Source organism: Sceloporus occidentalis, unplaced genomic scaffold (assembly GCF_023333645.1).
Source record: "Sceloporus occidentalis isolate IW3139 unplaced genomic scaffold, rSceOcc1.0.p SCAF_7, whole genome shotgun sequence".
Lineage (NCBI taxonomy): Eukaryota > Metazoa > Chordata > Lepidosauria > Squamata > Phrynosomatidae > Sceloporus > Sceloporus occidentalis.
Window position 1 is genome coordinate 53,659,362 of NW_028316987.1, and position 15,829 is coordinate 53,675,190.

The window sequence follows — 15,829 nt, forward strand, 5'->3', positions numbered from 1 at the left end:
TTTATTTTGGCAGTCTGTAACAGGCCAAAGAAATATTATGGAATAATAATAATTTTAAAATAACAGACTCACAGGCATAGAATAAACTAAACATCCACCAAGACCGAACCAAACCAAGCCAAGGAAGGAGGACTATCCATTCACAAGCCTCCAACAGTTGTGTCTATCCATCCAGAACATAGCATGTGCCATGAGAAGACAGCAACTGTGTTATAGAAAAGTCACTGTGAAACAGTAATAGTTCCAGTGATGACTCATATAAGCGAGCCAAAACATATGTGGGTGAGAAACAATGATGCAAAATATAAACCCGACCTGGAGGAGAAAGTGCTTCCTCTTTCCAATTACGTTAACTCTTTTGTCTATCAATCTCAAAAGAAAATTTGAGCAGATAGAGCTCCCCGCCGCCACACACACACTTGTCTATCTCATGTGCCTACGATTGTATCTTAAGCCTGTCTTTGCTTTCCCTTGCATGGCACTGGGACTGAGCTTTGAAAAACAGAGATAAGTAAGAAAATACAAATACAAAAGTTATAATGGCCATATCATTTCTTTAGTTATATTTTTCTCCATAAGTCAGTCTAATCATGGTTCTGCTATAATAAATATGCACAAATTTGATGGTAAAGGACATATCTCTTGACATGTTGAGATACTTCATCAGAAACAGTCCATTGTCAACCACAAGGAGATATTTTTGCTCTTTCACAAGAGCAGAAAAATTAGCACTTATTTCAGCAGGAAAAATAAAAAAAAAGTTGCATTCTGTGCAAAACATTGCATTTTGCACAAAAGTACTTTTTTGGTCAAAAACAATGATTTTCACTTAAAATCATGAAATTTTCACAGGAATTTTTTAAAAAAACTCTCAATCTCACCTAGTGATTAGTAATGTTTTGAAATTTTTTGTTCTTGTTTGTGAAAACAAAATAAAGATTTTCATCCTTTGAATCTATAATATTGAAGACATAATCACAGCTGGGTTGGCACATGCATCTATGGATACAAATGCTGAATTTCTTGTTATGGTTATACACTATTGCTACTTGCTGGAACTATATAGACATAGTTTAAATACATCATTCAAAGAAAACTAAAAAAAGAAATGACAGTATGTGCATCAGTTATGAGAGACAAGTAACATTGTGAAAGAAGGAGATTACTTAGACATAAATATCTATTTAAAGGCTTTGCAATGGATAGCTGTCAAAATCAGTTCCCAATACTATCCAGAAGAATAAATGGAAGGTCATGTGACTATCACTTCTATAAAATATACTTGGGCAATGTCATATTGGTTGCTATAGTGTTTGCATAATATGCAGACTATTGCAATTCTGTCACTTTCAAAATAATGCATATTATACTACTTACTGTGCAAATGGATTTTCAGAAAGAAGCCTTAAAAATAAAAGGAGATTACCCTGCCTGAAGAATACTGTTGCAGGGAGTGCAAATGGCCAAAACAAAGTTGCACCAACTGTTTTCCTATCCATAAAGTAATTTTGGCAAAATTAAAAATTTTCAGCAAAGATATTCACAGAATTTATTTTAGAAAGTCAAATACAATGCACTCCACATAAGCACACATATTTGTTATGGATGAGTAGTTATATGGAACAGATTTTGTGCAGAAAGAAATGAATAAAACTGCTCTTTCTGTAATTGTTCTCCTTCCACTCAACTCCTTCCGCTTCAACCCAGCAAGGGTATTCAATGCAGGGTAACAAGTTTACACACGTCCTGGTCCATTCCAGATTTGCAGCCAAATACTTCAGGACAGTCCTAAACTACCCCCATGTTGCTTTCATGAATGAAAGCCATCAACAATAGGGGTATCAATTTTAGATTTTATGGATTTTAGTCAGCAGTGACTCCTTTTACATGGCCCCACAGCAGAGCTAACCATGAGAAATTGCAGTCCAATAATGTCTGCAAGATCAAATATTTCAAATCACTGTTGTTGTTGTGTACCTTCAAGTTGTTTCCAACTTATGGCAACCCTAAGGTGAACCTATCACAGGGTTTTCTGTAGCTGAGTGTGTGTGACTCACCCAAGGGCCCCTTATGGATTTTCACAGCCAAGTGGAGAATTGAGTTAAATCTTGGATAAGCGCGACATCATCTGAAAATCTTCAGCACAATCGCATGACTTTGCCAGGAGTATGCCTTTTTCTTCCCCGATTTTCCCTAGTCCAGTGCTTCTCAGTTATTTTCTGTCATGCCCCCCCTAGGAAGAAGAAAACATTTTGCACCCCCCGCGCGACTGTAAATAGTATCATTTGTCTATAAAATTGTTATAAGTACACCTCTGCATAACAGAGCCTCGCGCCCCCCCGGGGGGCCCGCCCCACTATTTGAGAAAGGCTGCTAGTCCAACGCTCAAACCACTACACCACGCTGGCTCTCTCACCATCACTAAATGAGCACAAAAAGAATTTTCTTTACATACTAGTCTGGAATCACTAACAACTTCTAGATGTAGTCTTGTGTTCATGGAATCTCTACAAATAATTTTCAAAGCATTTCTAATAAAGCTTCTTTTCTGAAAGGAGAATTTATATATGCAGTGGAAAATAAATAAATTTATAAAATACAATACAAGCTACTAAACAGAAATGACAGAACAAAGATTATCTGAAGATCCCTGATTGCTCACAGATTAAAACTACTACTCAATGTCATAAAAATTTATGTTTTCATTTATGAAACTACTAGTTATTAACTTCCATTGCTGTTTACTGCTGGTATGTAAGAACATAGCAAGCAGGAAATACCATGCCAAATTACTCTGTGGGATTCTCATGGTTATGGCAGACAGACCTATTTCTTACAAATGTTTTAGGAAAGTATTCTAAACTTATCAGTGTTTTATTCCAAGACAAAGGGCCTGGGTTAGGCAACGTTATTTATGAGGTATCTTCTAACATAAAAGTGTCAACATACCTGGCATAATCATGTGTTTATTCTTGTTACAATATTCAATTTGTCATGCAACCTCTTAGCAGGGAAGGTTATTGTTGGTTAAGTTTGATACTCAAGTGTATGTGTTTCTTTAAATTGCTTGTCAATGCATGGCAATAGCAACCCCATATATTTCATAGAGTTTTCTAAAGCAAGCAATACTCACAGGTGGTTTTGTCAATTCCTTCCACTGAAATATAGACGATTTTCAAATCGTAATATGTTGCTTGTTTTGATTGTGAAAATAGGATGTGAAGAAATGATAGGAGATGCAAAGGTTAGCTATACTGTCCCATGTGTCTGTGTGTATATTCCTTCAAGTCTCCTGTCAACTTATGGCAACCCCATAAATTACATAGGGCATGGAATATTCAAAGGTACTTTTGCCAGTTCCTTGAAATACAGCTTACAGCACCTGATATTCATTGGTGGTCTCTTATCCAAATACTAACCAGGACTGACGTTACTAGCTTCTAAGATCAGACATGATCTGGTGCCTTTAGGCCCTCCTACACTTTCCCATACACCATTTCAGATAATCAGCATTACCCTTGAGTTATCATATTGTGCCATGTGAAAATGTTTCTGATCTGGAACGGATGTTATGAAGACCAGTTGTAATCAATTGCTTAACATGTATTTTATGTTTTTAATTGTCAAGTACCTTGGAAGACAACATAAAAATATTATAATAAAAATGGGAGATCAGCCCTGCTGGCTTAATTCAGCATCCTACTCCTATAGTGGCCAGCCAGATGATGATAATGATGATGATGATAATTTTTATTTCTATCTTCCCACCTCTCCCAATGGATCGAAGCAGGTTCACCTACCTACAGGAAGAGTTTGTAAACAGGTCAGGAGGGTATTGGCAGCCTCATAGCATCTTATGTTCCCTATAAACTGTTATGTAAAGGTGTAGTACTTCCTGTGCTGGAGAGAATACATCACCACTTGTAGGAATTTATAACCTCATCCTCTCTGAATTCACCTAATACCCCTTTAAAGCTGCTGACTTTGATGGCTATCACTGTGACAGTAAATCCCACAGTTTAACCATACATTGTTTAAATAAATAACACAACATATAGAAATAATGATCCAATTAGCAGGTCTTTGTTTTTTTCATTTTTTATTATAATATTTATATCCCACCCTGTATCCCAGGAACATGGGAGGGGCATACAATAAATTTAATCAGTTTAAAACTGTTGCAAATGCATTTCAGTAAAAAAAAAATACAATCTAAAAACATTAAATGAACAAATCAAACCAAGTTAAAACCATGTACACATATAAACTACTGTAAATAAAATCATTTGATCTTAAATGTTGTAGTAAAACACCATGGTTTTTTTTTAACTGAAGTCAACATTGGTGGCAATCAGGCCTTGAAGAGGAAGGGATTCATAATTGACTCCTCTAGCCACAGGAAAGAAGGCCCTTTCTCATTCCCTCACACATGTTTTATCTTCACTGGTGGAAGACAAGGAAGGGCTTCCTCCGCAGATCTCAATCTTCAGGCCAGCATATATATGTGTGTGTGTGTGTGTGTGTGTGTGAAGAAAATTTCCTTCAGCTAGCTAGGTCCCAAACAGTTTAGGGTTTTAAAATGTATCAGTGTATTGGCAGTCTTCTGCATTAGTTCCAGCTTGTGAGTTGTCTTCAAAAGGAGCCTCCCCACCCCAAGACTCCATTACAGTAGTCTAATCAGGAAGTTACCCGTGGATGACCTACACTGGTTATCCTCATACAGGAAAATGGAGGTAGCATCAGACTTTGAGAATCTTAGGATTTGCAGAAGTAAATCAGAAGAGAGAAGATAATGGGAATTGTTTACTTTGGAACCCCCCCCCCCATCCAAAGAAAACAACCCATTTAATATATTAAATGATTTTGGGATGTTGAGTAGCTACTGAAAGGGAGATGGGAACCCAGGGGTGGGGGAGAGCAGGCTGGAGTATCCGGAAAGAGTGTGAGGTTGCAGCCACACTGCAACATTCTGTTGAAAGTTTCACTTTAGAATAACGTTAACTCTGCAAATTTACATGAAAACATTACTCTAATACTGAAGTAAGACATTGTATGTTGGTACTGAGGATCATATGAAATAGTAAATTTGTAGACAGGAGTGAAATGCTTAATACCTTTTGTAATTCTTTCTTGCTAATGTCACCTCCCCCACCTCAAACTGTTAGCTTTCTCCTTTCTTTCACAAGGTGGACTACAAGATTGTCTGCAAAGCTAGAAATGGGACTCAGGATAGGAAGACAACTGCAGTATCAAAAATATATATCGGCTTGGCTAGCTTCTCCTTCTTGGCAATTGAGTTATGTCCTTCTTCTAACTACCAAATCTGAACAGCAAATCCTCCCCAATCTCACTTTTGTACTACCTTGTCCAGCACAGGTCATCTACACTTTTGAAAATGTGATGGCATCCTTTCCATGCAAAGTAAAAGTTAAGGTCAACCTGAAAATGATGTGAGAGGAAAGGCAAAAATGATTTATTTTTATGTTCAGTGCACAAATTCTTTCATAGCAGGTTGGACAAGGTGTTGCCCTCCAGATACTGTAATCTGTATAGCTAATGATGAGGAATGCTGGGAGCTACAGTCCAACAACATCTGGAAAGCCACACTTTACCCAATCCATTTGTATAATATGTGTTGCCTGAATTCTCCTGCACTGCTAAAGCTAGTACCTGTATTAAATGAATATGCAAGCTACAACAGGGATTTGCTTGGCAGTCTCATTCAAGTAATAATGATGTGCACATTACTAACAAATGCTGACCTCTTACTTCTTCTGTGGTAACATAAAATGCTTTTCATTATTACTTCTGACTTTTGTATTGCTTTTTGAAACTGCTCCAAATTCCACTTGTCTTTATAAGAGCTTATGTTCTATAAAGCAAAGGGAAAGGTCGGATGTCCTATCAGGTTCATAAACTTGGGGGGAAGGGGGACACAAAAACTTTTGTAGGTTTGTAAAAAAAAAGACAAAACAACTGATTTTCCCCTTTCTTCTTACTCAAAGACAGCTTATTTTTATTCTTTTACACACCTCAGAATCAAGGGTGAAACATCATGATTCATTATAGATAAAGGAAACTCTGTATATTCTATCATGAGAATTATCCTTATGCAAATAACCATAAGGCATTCAGCACAATTATTTCTGCTTTCCACAATCTACAGTAGCTTTATGCACACGCTGAAATTATTCTTCAGGTCAGTTTGCCACATTGGGTAAATACCTGAACTGTGTTGGAGTAGTGTGTGTTTAAAACAAGAGATTTATTTTACTGAACTGTTAAGTTAGTATTAATCAGTTAATAAATATGTAATAAACAGTTTTATTTAACTGTTAAATCCAAAATCTAACTGTTAATAAAAGGTTTCTCTAAAATGATAGTTTGAACCATAAGAAGTTATATGCTATCTAAAACCACATGAGTAGAATTTTAGTAAACTAAATACCAACTTGGAAAGTTTGTCCATCAGGAGTCAGAACATTGTTGCAAATATTCCTGGGCCCAATGAATGCCATATAATAAACTGGAATCAATCCTTTTAACTAGGGCAAGTTGAGAGGTTTTCCTTATTAGTGACTTTAACATGCATCCTTAGTTTGAGATAGCGACAATAACATGCATCTTTGTAATCTGAGATTAATCAAACACAAGAACTGTCATGATGGATCGAGCAGTTTCCATTAGATTCATGTGGTAAGCAGCAAAATAGAGATGAATGTAAATTACATTAGAAAACAACTCTGTATGGGCACACCCTACATTCTCACCTGTTTTCGTAATGGATTTATCACTGTTAATCTTGTGACAATATTAATAACCCCTAAGGGAGATGCTTTAAAGTGTGACCATAAGCAAGAATATATTACTACACTACATTAAGAGTCCATTAATGTACAGAAGCCAAAGGGAAGGTTGTGTCTAGATTAATATTATGAATTAACTTCACAACCTGAGGAATAAACTACTAAATTGATTCAGAGTATTTGGATTTAAGCCAATTTAGCCTAGAGGTGTGCACTGGCCACAAGAATAAATGTTGACTTTTATTCAGCACTTCAGAAAAATCACCTGATATAACTTGGGCTAAATCAGGGACTACCCCAATTTGACTTACATCTAGAATTGGAGATGGAATTACAAATTTCAGATTCAGATTGTTTCTCAGTCATTATAGTTGGATTTTTTTGGAGTCATAACTTTTCCATTTCTCAGAACTAGGTAAAAATTTTAGGCACTGTAGCACCTTGGTAGGGAATTTACTCTATTACCTTTTAGTCAAATTAGTGTAAGGTGGTGGGCTGTGCTAAAAATCCAAGTGTGGTTTTTAACTTTGGCTTTTAGTATTTTTATAATGATCTAGAGCTTGGATCGAGCAATGTGGTAGCCACATTTGCTGACAATAACTAATTATTAAAAGTTACTAAAAACAAACAAAAAAAATATTGTTAAGAGGTTCTCTCCAAACTGGGTGAAAGGACACTTAAATGGCACATGGGGTTTAATGTAAGCAGTATAATATGATGTATACTGGTGAAAAAACTGAAGGATTCTAATGTGGTAGTGTCTGATCAAGAAAAAGATCAATAAACTGTGGTGGACAGCTTGATAAAAACGTTGGTCCAAAGTATAGCTACTGTTGTTGTTTTTTAAGGCAATTACCATGTTGGGCATAGTATGATATATGAAAATGTATTATTTATTTTAATTGTTATGTTGTTTTCCTCTATCATATAAAGTATTTAAAACAACCCCATGAATCAGGTCACATGTGGCATTTGAATCTGGATCTTTTGTGTTCCATTCCACCCTTTTCCCCACAGAGTATTGTTGAACCATGGAGGCCAAAATGTAAGCCTCCTAACATATTTTTATTTTTACATAACAGAAAACATGGAGACTGAATAAGGTGCTAGGTTATTTACCTTTGGGGCTGTTTGTTTCAAAATATCTTCTTTCAGGGTGAAAGTGGTCTCACTCAGCTTCACCCACCATCCCATGAAGAACTCAGAGTGCCATAATGGATGCTTGCATTTTGCTGTTCATAAACTGTGACTGTCCCTCCCTTACTTAGCTTCTTCTAGATTTATTAAAACTGCCATATTTAACTCTGCAGACATGCAAAGAAAATGGATCCTTCAAAGATTGGAGAGCCACTGATAATATATGCCCTATGATTTGAATGTAGATATGCCACTCTCTCAATCCAACCCTACCCTCAGAAATGAAACCATACAAAGATGCTACTCTTGCAGACTGACTGGCTCTTGTTCTGAAGCAACATGCCAACACAAGGCTTCATGTGATGTTCAGCTTCATTTCTAATCACTTTCAATGGAAGACAAGTTTGCCTGAGAAATTGCAAGAACTGTCCAAAGAGAGCTGATTAAGCTTTTTCACACTTTGTCTGAATCTGATACATCCATAGTTTGGATCCTTTCAGTGACAGCAGTTTATTGGAATTATTTGGACTGGGGGGGGGGGAGCAGGGGAGGTTGAAATAGTGTCCCTATCCAGTAAAATTTCTATAAATGTTGTATGTAAATTAATGTATTGGTTTCTTAACCTCTCCAATTTGGGACAGTGCATTTCAAATCTTGTACCCTCAAATAATATCCACATCCAAAGGGTGTGTGAGTCCAAAGGGCCTCTAGAGTATCAAAACTCTAGATGCTTAAAAGAAATGACGAAAATGAATAGGGTGAATAGGTGGGTCATTAGAGTGTGATTTTTTTCTGCCCAATGGAGGAAATGAAAATTTAGCCATAAAATATTTGCTCCCTTGGTATCTAGTAAACAACACATTGCTTTAATATCAAAACAAAAGGAATAACTTCATCACAGCATATGTGAATCATCAACCAGCTTTCAAACAGTCCAAACATCTGAAAAGGTTTCACTATCACATTTCAGCTTTTTAAAAAATGAATTATGTTTCTACAACCAAAAAAGGGGATACTCAAATACCAAGAAACGTATCTTACAATTAGATAAATCCAACAGAGTATTGGTATTTACCATAAACAAACAAATCTACACAAGCCAAGTTTGTTAACCACTAGTACATTCAGAGACTGCCAATAATATTTTCCTGCCAAAAAAAATCTGTCACCCATAGGCTCTATTCCCCAACTCTAGGGATTTTCTGCATAAGGTAAGCCAAAGGAAAAATAATAATAAATTTTTTATCATGTTTTGTTTCAATATTTTGGAAGTTATGTTTTTCTATATATCTTACAAAGAAAATACTAGCAAAATTATACAAGAAGAAAATATTTAATATCATAGTTTCTCTCTCTCTTTTTAAAGCACAAGAATACTATGATTCTGCTCAAACATGATGACATACTATTCTTGTTAATTTTCTTTATTATTAAAGTAATAGAACAGTTTAGCCAACACTCAGTAATGGTTGGGTTATTCCCCTGTTCTCTTGTTTGAACTACCTATTAGTTGCATTTTGTTCATGATAACTGTTTATTGTAAAATCTAATCTGGTCATCTGTGCTGTCACAAACCTTTATGATACAAATTAAATTAACACATAATCTTTGTTTTTGATGAGAGTTTCTTATCTCTGACTTATTTGCTATTGAGAATGGGGGTATCTGTAGTCAATAAAAGTATGTTTCCTAAACTGCTAACAATCACAGATAAACCTAATAGAAATGGATCTAGAAGTATCATCTGACCAACTGGTATAAAAACTACTGCATTTTCACCTACCTTTCCCCTCTTAGACCAAAATTTCTACTAAGCCTCAGTCTAGATGACATTCTTTGCCAGGTGCAGAAATCTCAAAAACCTACCCTGTTTCACCTGGGGATAATACAGGAAGAACACCCATCCTTGTTTCATTGTAACCTGTCTAGGCTGTTATGTCTTCAAGCTTACTCAGACATTTCTTGCCTCCTGTTATTAGAGAGAACTTGGCCGGCAACTCCCAAAATCCCTTATCTGGCATGATTAGTGGACATGTTGGCTGGTGCAATATGCGAACTTTTCAAGTTCTGGTCATACCAATTGTCTCTGAGAATCTGTGAGGCCTCACATTCACTCATAAATTAGCCAGAATTATGTCAAAACACTGGTTGTAGAAACTTCTATTTTTACTTGGAAGTTAAAAATCTACTTGCAATCTGAGTTTGGAAAAGTCACAGATTTTTATTACAGCTCCCAGAATCCCCCAGCTAGCATGTTTACTGGCCATGATGGTTGAAGGAATTCTAGGTTTTAGAACCTAAAAATAATTTCTCCAAACTCCAGCTACAACAAAATGTTATAGAAGCCAGCACAAATATGTGATGTGAGGCAAATCAGGTATATTATACTGGCCATGTTTTGTCCACTGAGCATGCATGTTGTTTACCTCTGGTATAGACAGCTTTCTCTTCAAATTTATGTACTTTTGGCAGAATAATGTTGCGTTCACAACATTCAGAGATTTTTCAGTGCATTAATAACCAGGAAAATCAGCTGTAGCCTCCAGTGAAAAGCTAATATAAGGTCCCAATTCCAGTAATACTAGAAACCAGTAATGCTAGTTTTAATACTGGAAGCTAAAAACAGGTCCTAGTCTCAGTAATATGGAAAACCTCAACAACAAAAAACCTTGGAATATTGATACAGATATGAGGATAATATAAAGATTAGCCCCAGATATCCAAATACATTAATGGAAGGTTTCTGGAAATGAAGTGCTGCTGCCGCCACTGATGACCTTATTTTCTCGACAGATGACTTTAATCTAGAGCAGTGTTAACACCTTTAATAAGTACTAACCTTTCATAAATAAAAATAAACAAAGTACACTTTATCTTGAGTACCTGTAATTACTGCTCATAATAATGTTAGTGTACAGATTCATTGCAAGAAGACTGCATCTCTAAATATTTGTGCTGGTAAAATGGCCTAAAGATCTCTGTTATAACAACACTCCCTTGCTCCCAACTTCATTATAAACACTTATATTGTTACTGTAAATCTTTCTAAGGCTACCCCAATGTCTCACTACAAGGACATTTTTATAATGAGGGGTGGGGTATTATTTTTTAAAACCCCAGTCTTTATACAATTATATTTTATAGTCAGCACCATGGTGATTAAATCATAGGGTGTGTGTTTCACAAAAAAGTAAAAAAAAAAAAAAAAAAAAAAATCAGGGAAACACACCTATTGTTCCTGCTGAAAAAGGAAAGAAAGCTGATTTGGGGACATTTGTGAAACTTCATTGCTTTATCTACCCGCTTCTACTCTGTGACCATCCTGAAAGATTTATGCTCTGTGTTTTGAGGGTCTGTTATTAAAAGGCTTTGCAGAATTAAAAATAATTAAATTTAAATATAACTTTTAAAATGTGTATTGGACCTTTGTGCCTTTCAAAAGAGGTCAAGTTCAAGACACTTATGAAAAGACCATTCCCATGGAGACTAAAGAAGAGAGCCTATTAGCCTTGCTCCACTTTTTCTCTGCCCTTCTTTGATCATATAACACTGTTATGGGTAGCAAGAGCAGCATTGGAAGAAGGAACTGAAAGAATTAAGGATCCTGTAAGTAAGAGGATCTAATTCTATATTGGGAGAAAGGTGGGATATAAATCCCTATACCAGGAGAGTCCCTATACCAGGAGAAAGGTGGGATATAAATATATAAAATATAAATAAATAAATGATTCTATTCAGACTTACCTGTCATTAATACCCATTCTACTTCCTCTTGTTTGTTTTTTTGTAAGTATTGGGCTGCAAATTGTTCCAAGAGACAGTGACAGTATCTGAGTGGGAAAAAGCAGGATTTTGTAGTTTTAAATTTTTCACTGGCATTTTTTCACAATAGAGTAAATAATAATAATAAAAAGGTATGCCATCAATCACTAAGACAAGCCAGTGACTGATGTATCTTACTTTCTTAAACTGAGAGAGCAAAATATTAATTAACTTTGATGAACAAAGGCTGAGGTAGGAACAAGTAGATTTCAAAGCTACAATTTTCTGAGCATGTAACCAAGTATCCCCCACCAGCCACTATCATTCTGTACACATAACTTCTTTATTTCCCCCCCACATCCCAAACAAGATTTCAGCAACAAAGAAAGATGGATCAACAGCTATTGGGCTGCCTTAAAACTCTCTTTAAAAGGCAGAATGGTAAAAATATTATAGAGACTATGTTACATTCAACTCTGCATAATGAACATTTGTAGGAGTGATACTGCTTATTCCTAGAGCTAAATATTTTCATAATGGTGGAACTACAGGGCATTTCAATGGCAGCATTCAACTGTGAATTCCAAACTGCTCGGAATTAGGGTACCTAAAGGATTGTCTACTCCTTTACAAATTTGCCGAACATTAAAATCCGCCTCAGAGGTTAATCCAACATCCGCTTGCCATCTGGAATTGGATAGGTGGAGATGGGAGGTCTGGCACCTCCTTTCTTATTATTCTTTTTTGTGGGAGAGGTAGAGGAGTGGGCTGGAGTTTTTAACTTTAAAAACAAGTACGATTATCTCAGCTTTCAAATGTTACTATAATTTTTATTGCTATTTGGTGGTATTTGCTTTGTTTGCTTTCTTTTATGTATTATGCTGTATAGCAGTTTGAGAACCAAGACTCAAAAGTGGTAATGTATTCTTAACTTGAGCTAGCCCTACCATTAGGCAGATTCAAGCGAATTAAGTGGAAAATGCTAGGTGGGAGCATTAGCAGCCCCAAAGCCATTTGACCTGAGCCTCCACCCCTTCCTTTCCCTCGCTTCTGTGTGCCACCCAGGTTGCCAAACAACCCCTAAATTACTCTGCTGCTTTCAGGTATTGTAGTGGACACTATTCAGTTGACAGTGTTCAAGTAAGAGAGTCTGTGAACATCTAGAAAGCAATGCCATAATCACAAAAAGTCAACACGGGTTTCAGAGAAAGAAGTCATGCCAGACAAACCTTATCTCTTTCTTTGATAAAATTACCAGCTTGTTAGATGAAGGGAATGCTGTGGATATTGTATATCTTGATTTCAGTAAGGCCTTTGACAAAGTTCCCCACGATATCCTTGCAAACAAGCTTATAAAATGTGGGCTAGACAAGGCAACTGTTACATGGATTTGTAATTGGTTTACCGACTGAACCCAAAGGGTGCTCAACAATGGCTCCTTTTCATCCTGGAGAGAAGTGACCAGTGGGATCCCACAAGGCTCTGTCCTCGGGCCAGTTCTATTCAACATCTTTATCAATGACTTGGAGGACAAAATTGGGGGAATACTTATCAAATTTGCAGATCACACCAAAATAGGAGGAGTAGCTAATACTCCAGAGGACAGGATCAAGATTCAAAATGACCTGAACAGACTAGAAAACCGGGCCAAAGCTAACAAAATGAAATTCAACACAGAGAAATGTAAGGTACTGCACTTAGGGCGGAAAAATGAAAAGCACAGATATAGGATGGGGGACACCTGGCTGAATGAAACTACGTGTGAAAGGGATCTAGGAGTCCAAGTAGACCACAAGTTGAACATGAGTCAACAGTGTGATGTGGCAGCTAACAAGGCCAATGCGATTTTAGGCTGCATCAATAGAAGTATAGTGTCTAGATCCAGGGAAGTAATAGTGCCACTCTATTCTGCTTTGGTCAGACCCCACCTTGAATACTGTGTCCAGTTCTGGGCACCACAATTAAAAAAGGACATTGAGAAACTGGAGCGTGTCCAAAGGAGAGCGACTAAAATGGTGAAGGGTCTGGAAACCATGCCCTATGAGGAACGACTTAGGGAGCTGGGGATGTTTAGCCTGGAGAAGAGAAGGCTAAGAGGTGATATGATAGCCCTGTTTAAATATTTGAAAGGATGTCATATTGAGGAGGGAGCAAGCTTGTTTTCTGCTGCTCCAGAGACTAGGACCCGGAGCAATGGATGCAAGCTGCAGGAAAAGAGATTCCACTTCAACATTAGGAGGAACTTCCTGACAGTAAGGGCTGTTCGACAGTGGAACAAACTCTCTCGAAGTGTAGTGGAGTCTCCTTCCTTAGAGGTCTTCAAACGGAGGCTGGATGCCCATCTGTCGGGGATGCTTTGATTGTGATTTCCTGCATGGCAGGGGGTTGGACTGGATGGTCTTTGTGGTCTCTTCCAACTCTACGATTCTATGATTCTATGATTCTACCATTTGGCTTCCATATTTGGAGTAGCAATACCATTTACATTTCTATGGCCTGTTACAGACAGCCAAAATAAAGCTGCTTCGAGTCACAGTGGAGGTATGGTGTTTCAATGATGCATGTGTCCTAAGAGTCCAGAAGTCGCACCAAAGCCATGTTCCAGCCCTAAGGACTGGAGCGTGGCTTTGGTGTGGCTTCTGGACTCTTAGGACGCATGCATCATTGAAACACCATACCTCCACTGTGACTCGAAGCAGCTTTATTTTGGCTGTCTGTAACAGGCCTATACCGGCTTAATACAGAACTCAGTAGTCTCTAAGCAGTTTACAACATGTAAGCTAATCGCCCCCAACAAGGTGAGTAGTCATTTTAATGACCTACAGCAGGATGCAGGGCTGAGTCAACCCTGGAGCCCTGGGATCAAACTCACAACCTTGTGGCTGCAATACTGGCATTTAACCAATGTGCCATCAGGTCTCCCTCCAAAAAAGCCCTGCACCATCAGGGCTCCCTCCCTCTATATATATATATATGGAATGTATTTGGAATGTAAGGGAAATCATATTTTTCATATTTGGAATACACTCGATATCTGGAATGTATTTTCCTTTCCCTTAGGCAGCAACATGTCAGGCTGGGCCCTACCTCAATAAAACCCATTGTCAAAGCCCATTTGATCCCATAGAGGAAAATCATAAAATGAAGACTAGAGGACTAATACTGGGTCATTTCAAATGAAATGAATCTCCAACATATGATGTTTGCCAAATTCAGGAGGCATTTGGGTGATTACTGCTGGAAGCATGGTGAAGAGGAAATACTCATTTAGTTAAATAAAGAAGGCAGAATAATTCTGTGGTAAATGAGAAATGGTGCATGATCATGAAAGGTGAGGAAAAGGAAAAGCTTCAAGGGGCACACCTTAATTCTAATGTTGCCCTCAAGTGCATCCCTTTATTTGCTCCAATAAAAGTGAATGTTGGCCATTAAAAAAAATAAAGAGCTCCACTAAGAGCCCCAACTACAGTGTTAGCAAAACCTGCTCCCTCTTATCTGATTCTGGACAGCAGAACCTTCTCAAGTGAACATATACCTGGTACCTTAGGGTGTGTAAATATTTGAAAAGCTATAAAACACATTGCAGGGACCCCCACATTATACTTCCTTGCTTTTTATTTACATGTCACAAGAATGAGCATCTTCCTGATGAATAAATATTAGGAAAATTCAGATTAAGAAAGAAAATCTTCATGCTAGAGTCTTTGCTATGCTGATGAAAGAAGACTGTGCAGACACACACTTAAAAAAATGTCCTGTATCTAAATAAGGTAATCCAAATAAGTTAATATGCAACTGTATTATTTTTGAAGATGTTGAATGAATGTAAATATTTTCAGAATTCAAAAGGATGGCACAGTTGTGATGACTGTGTTCCTATCATGGCAGCCCCATGGGTTTTGTTATCCCATTGCTGCCAACCAAATTAACATTATGTGATGTGCACCTCTCTGATAACTACTATATCTTTCTTTATAATAATAATAATAATAAGATTTATTTATATACCGCCCAATCACTGGGAATCCGAGTGGTTTACAACAGAGGGGATAACAGACAATTCGCTGCCCTCAGGCTTACAATCTAAAAAGACACGACACAAAAGGAGAAGGTAGTAGTGGGGG

At 37.2% G+C, this 15,829-nt stretch overlaps 1 protein-coding gene across 1 annotated transcript in view; it reads right to left on the reverse strand.

Annotated features, from left to right (window-relative positions):
• Nucleotides 1-15,829, reverse strand: part of LOC149309745 (uncharacterized) — a 49,253-nt gene that overhangs the window by 18,608 nt on the left and 14,816 nt on the right. Inside the window, exon 5 of the mRNA XM_089534009.1 lies at nucleotides 11,688-11,773. Within this exon, the coding sequence (XP_089390135.1) occupies nucleotides 11,688-11,773 (86 nt within the window). The remainder of the gene's footprint in view (nucleotides 1-11,687; nucleotides 11,774-15,829) is intronic.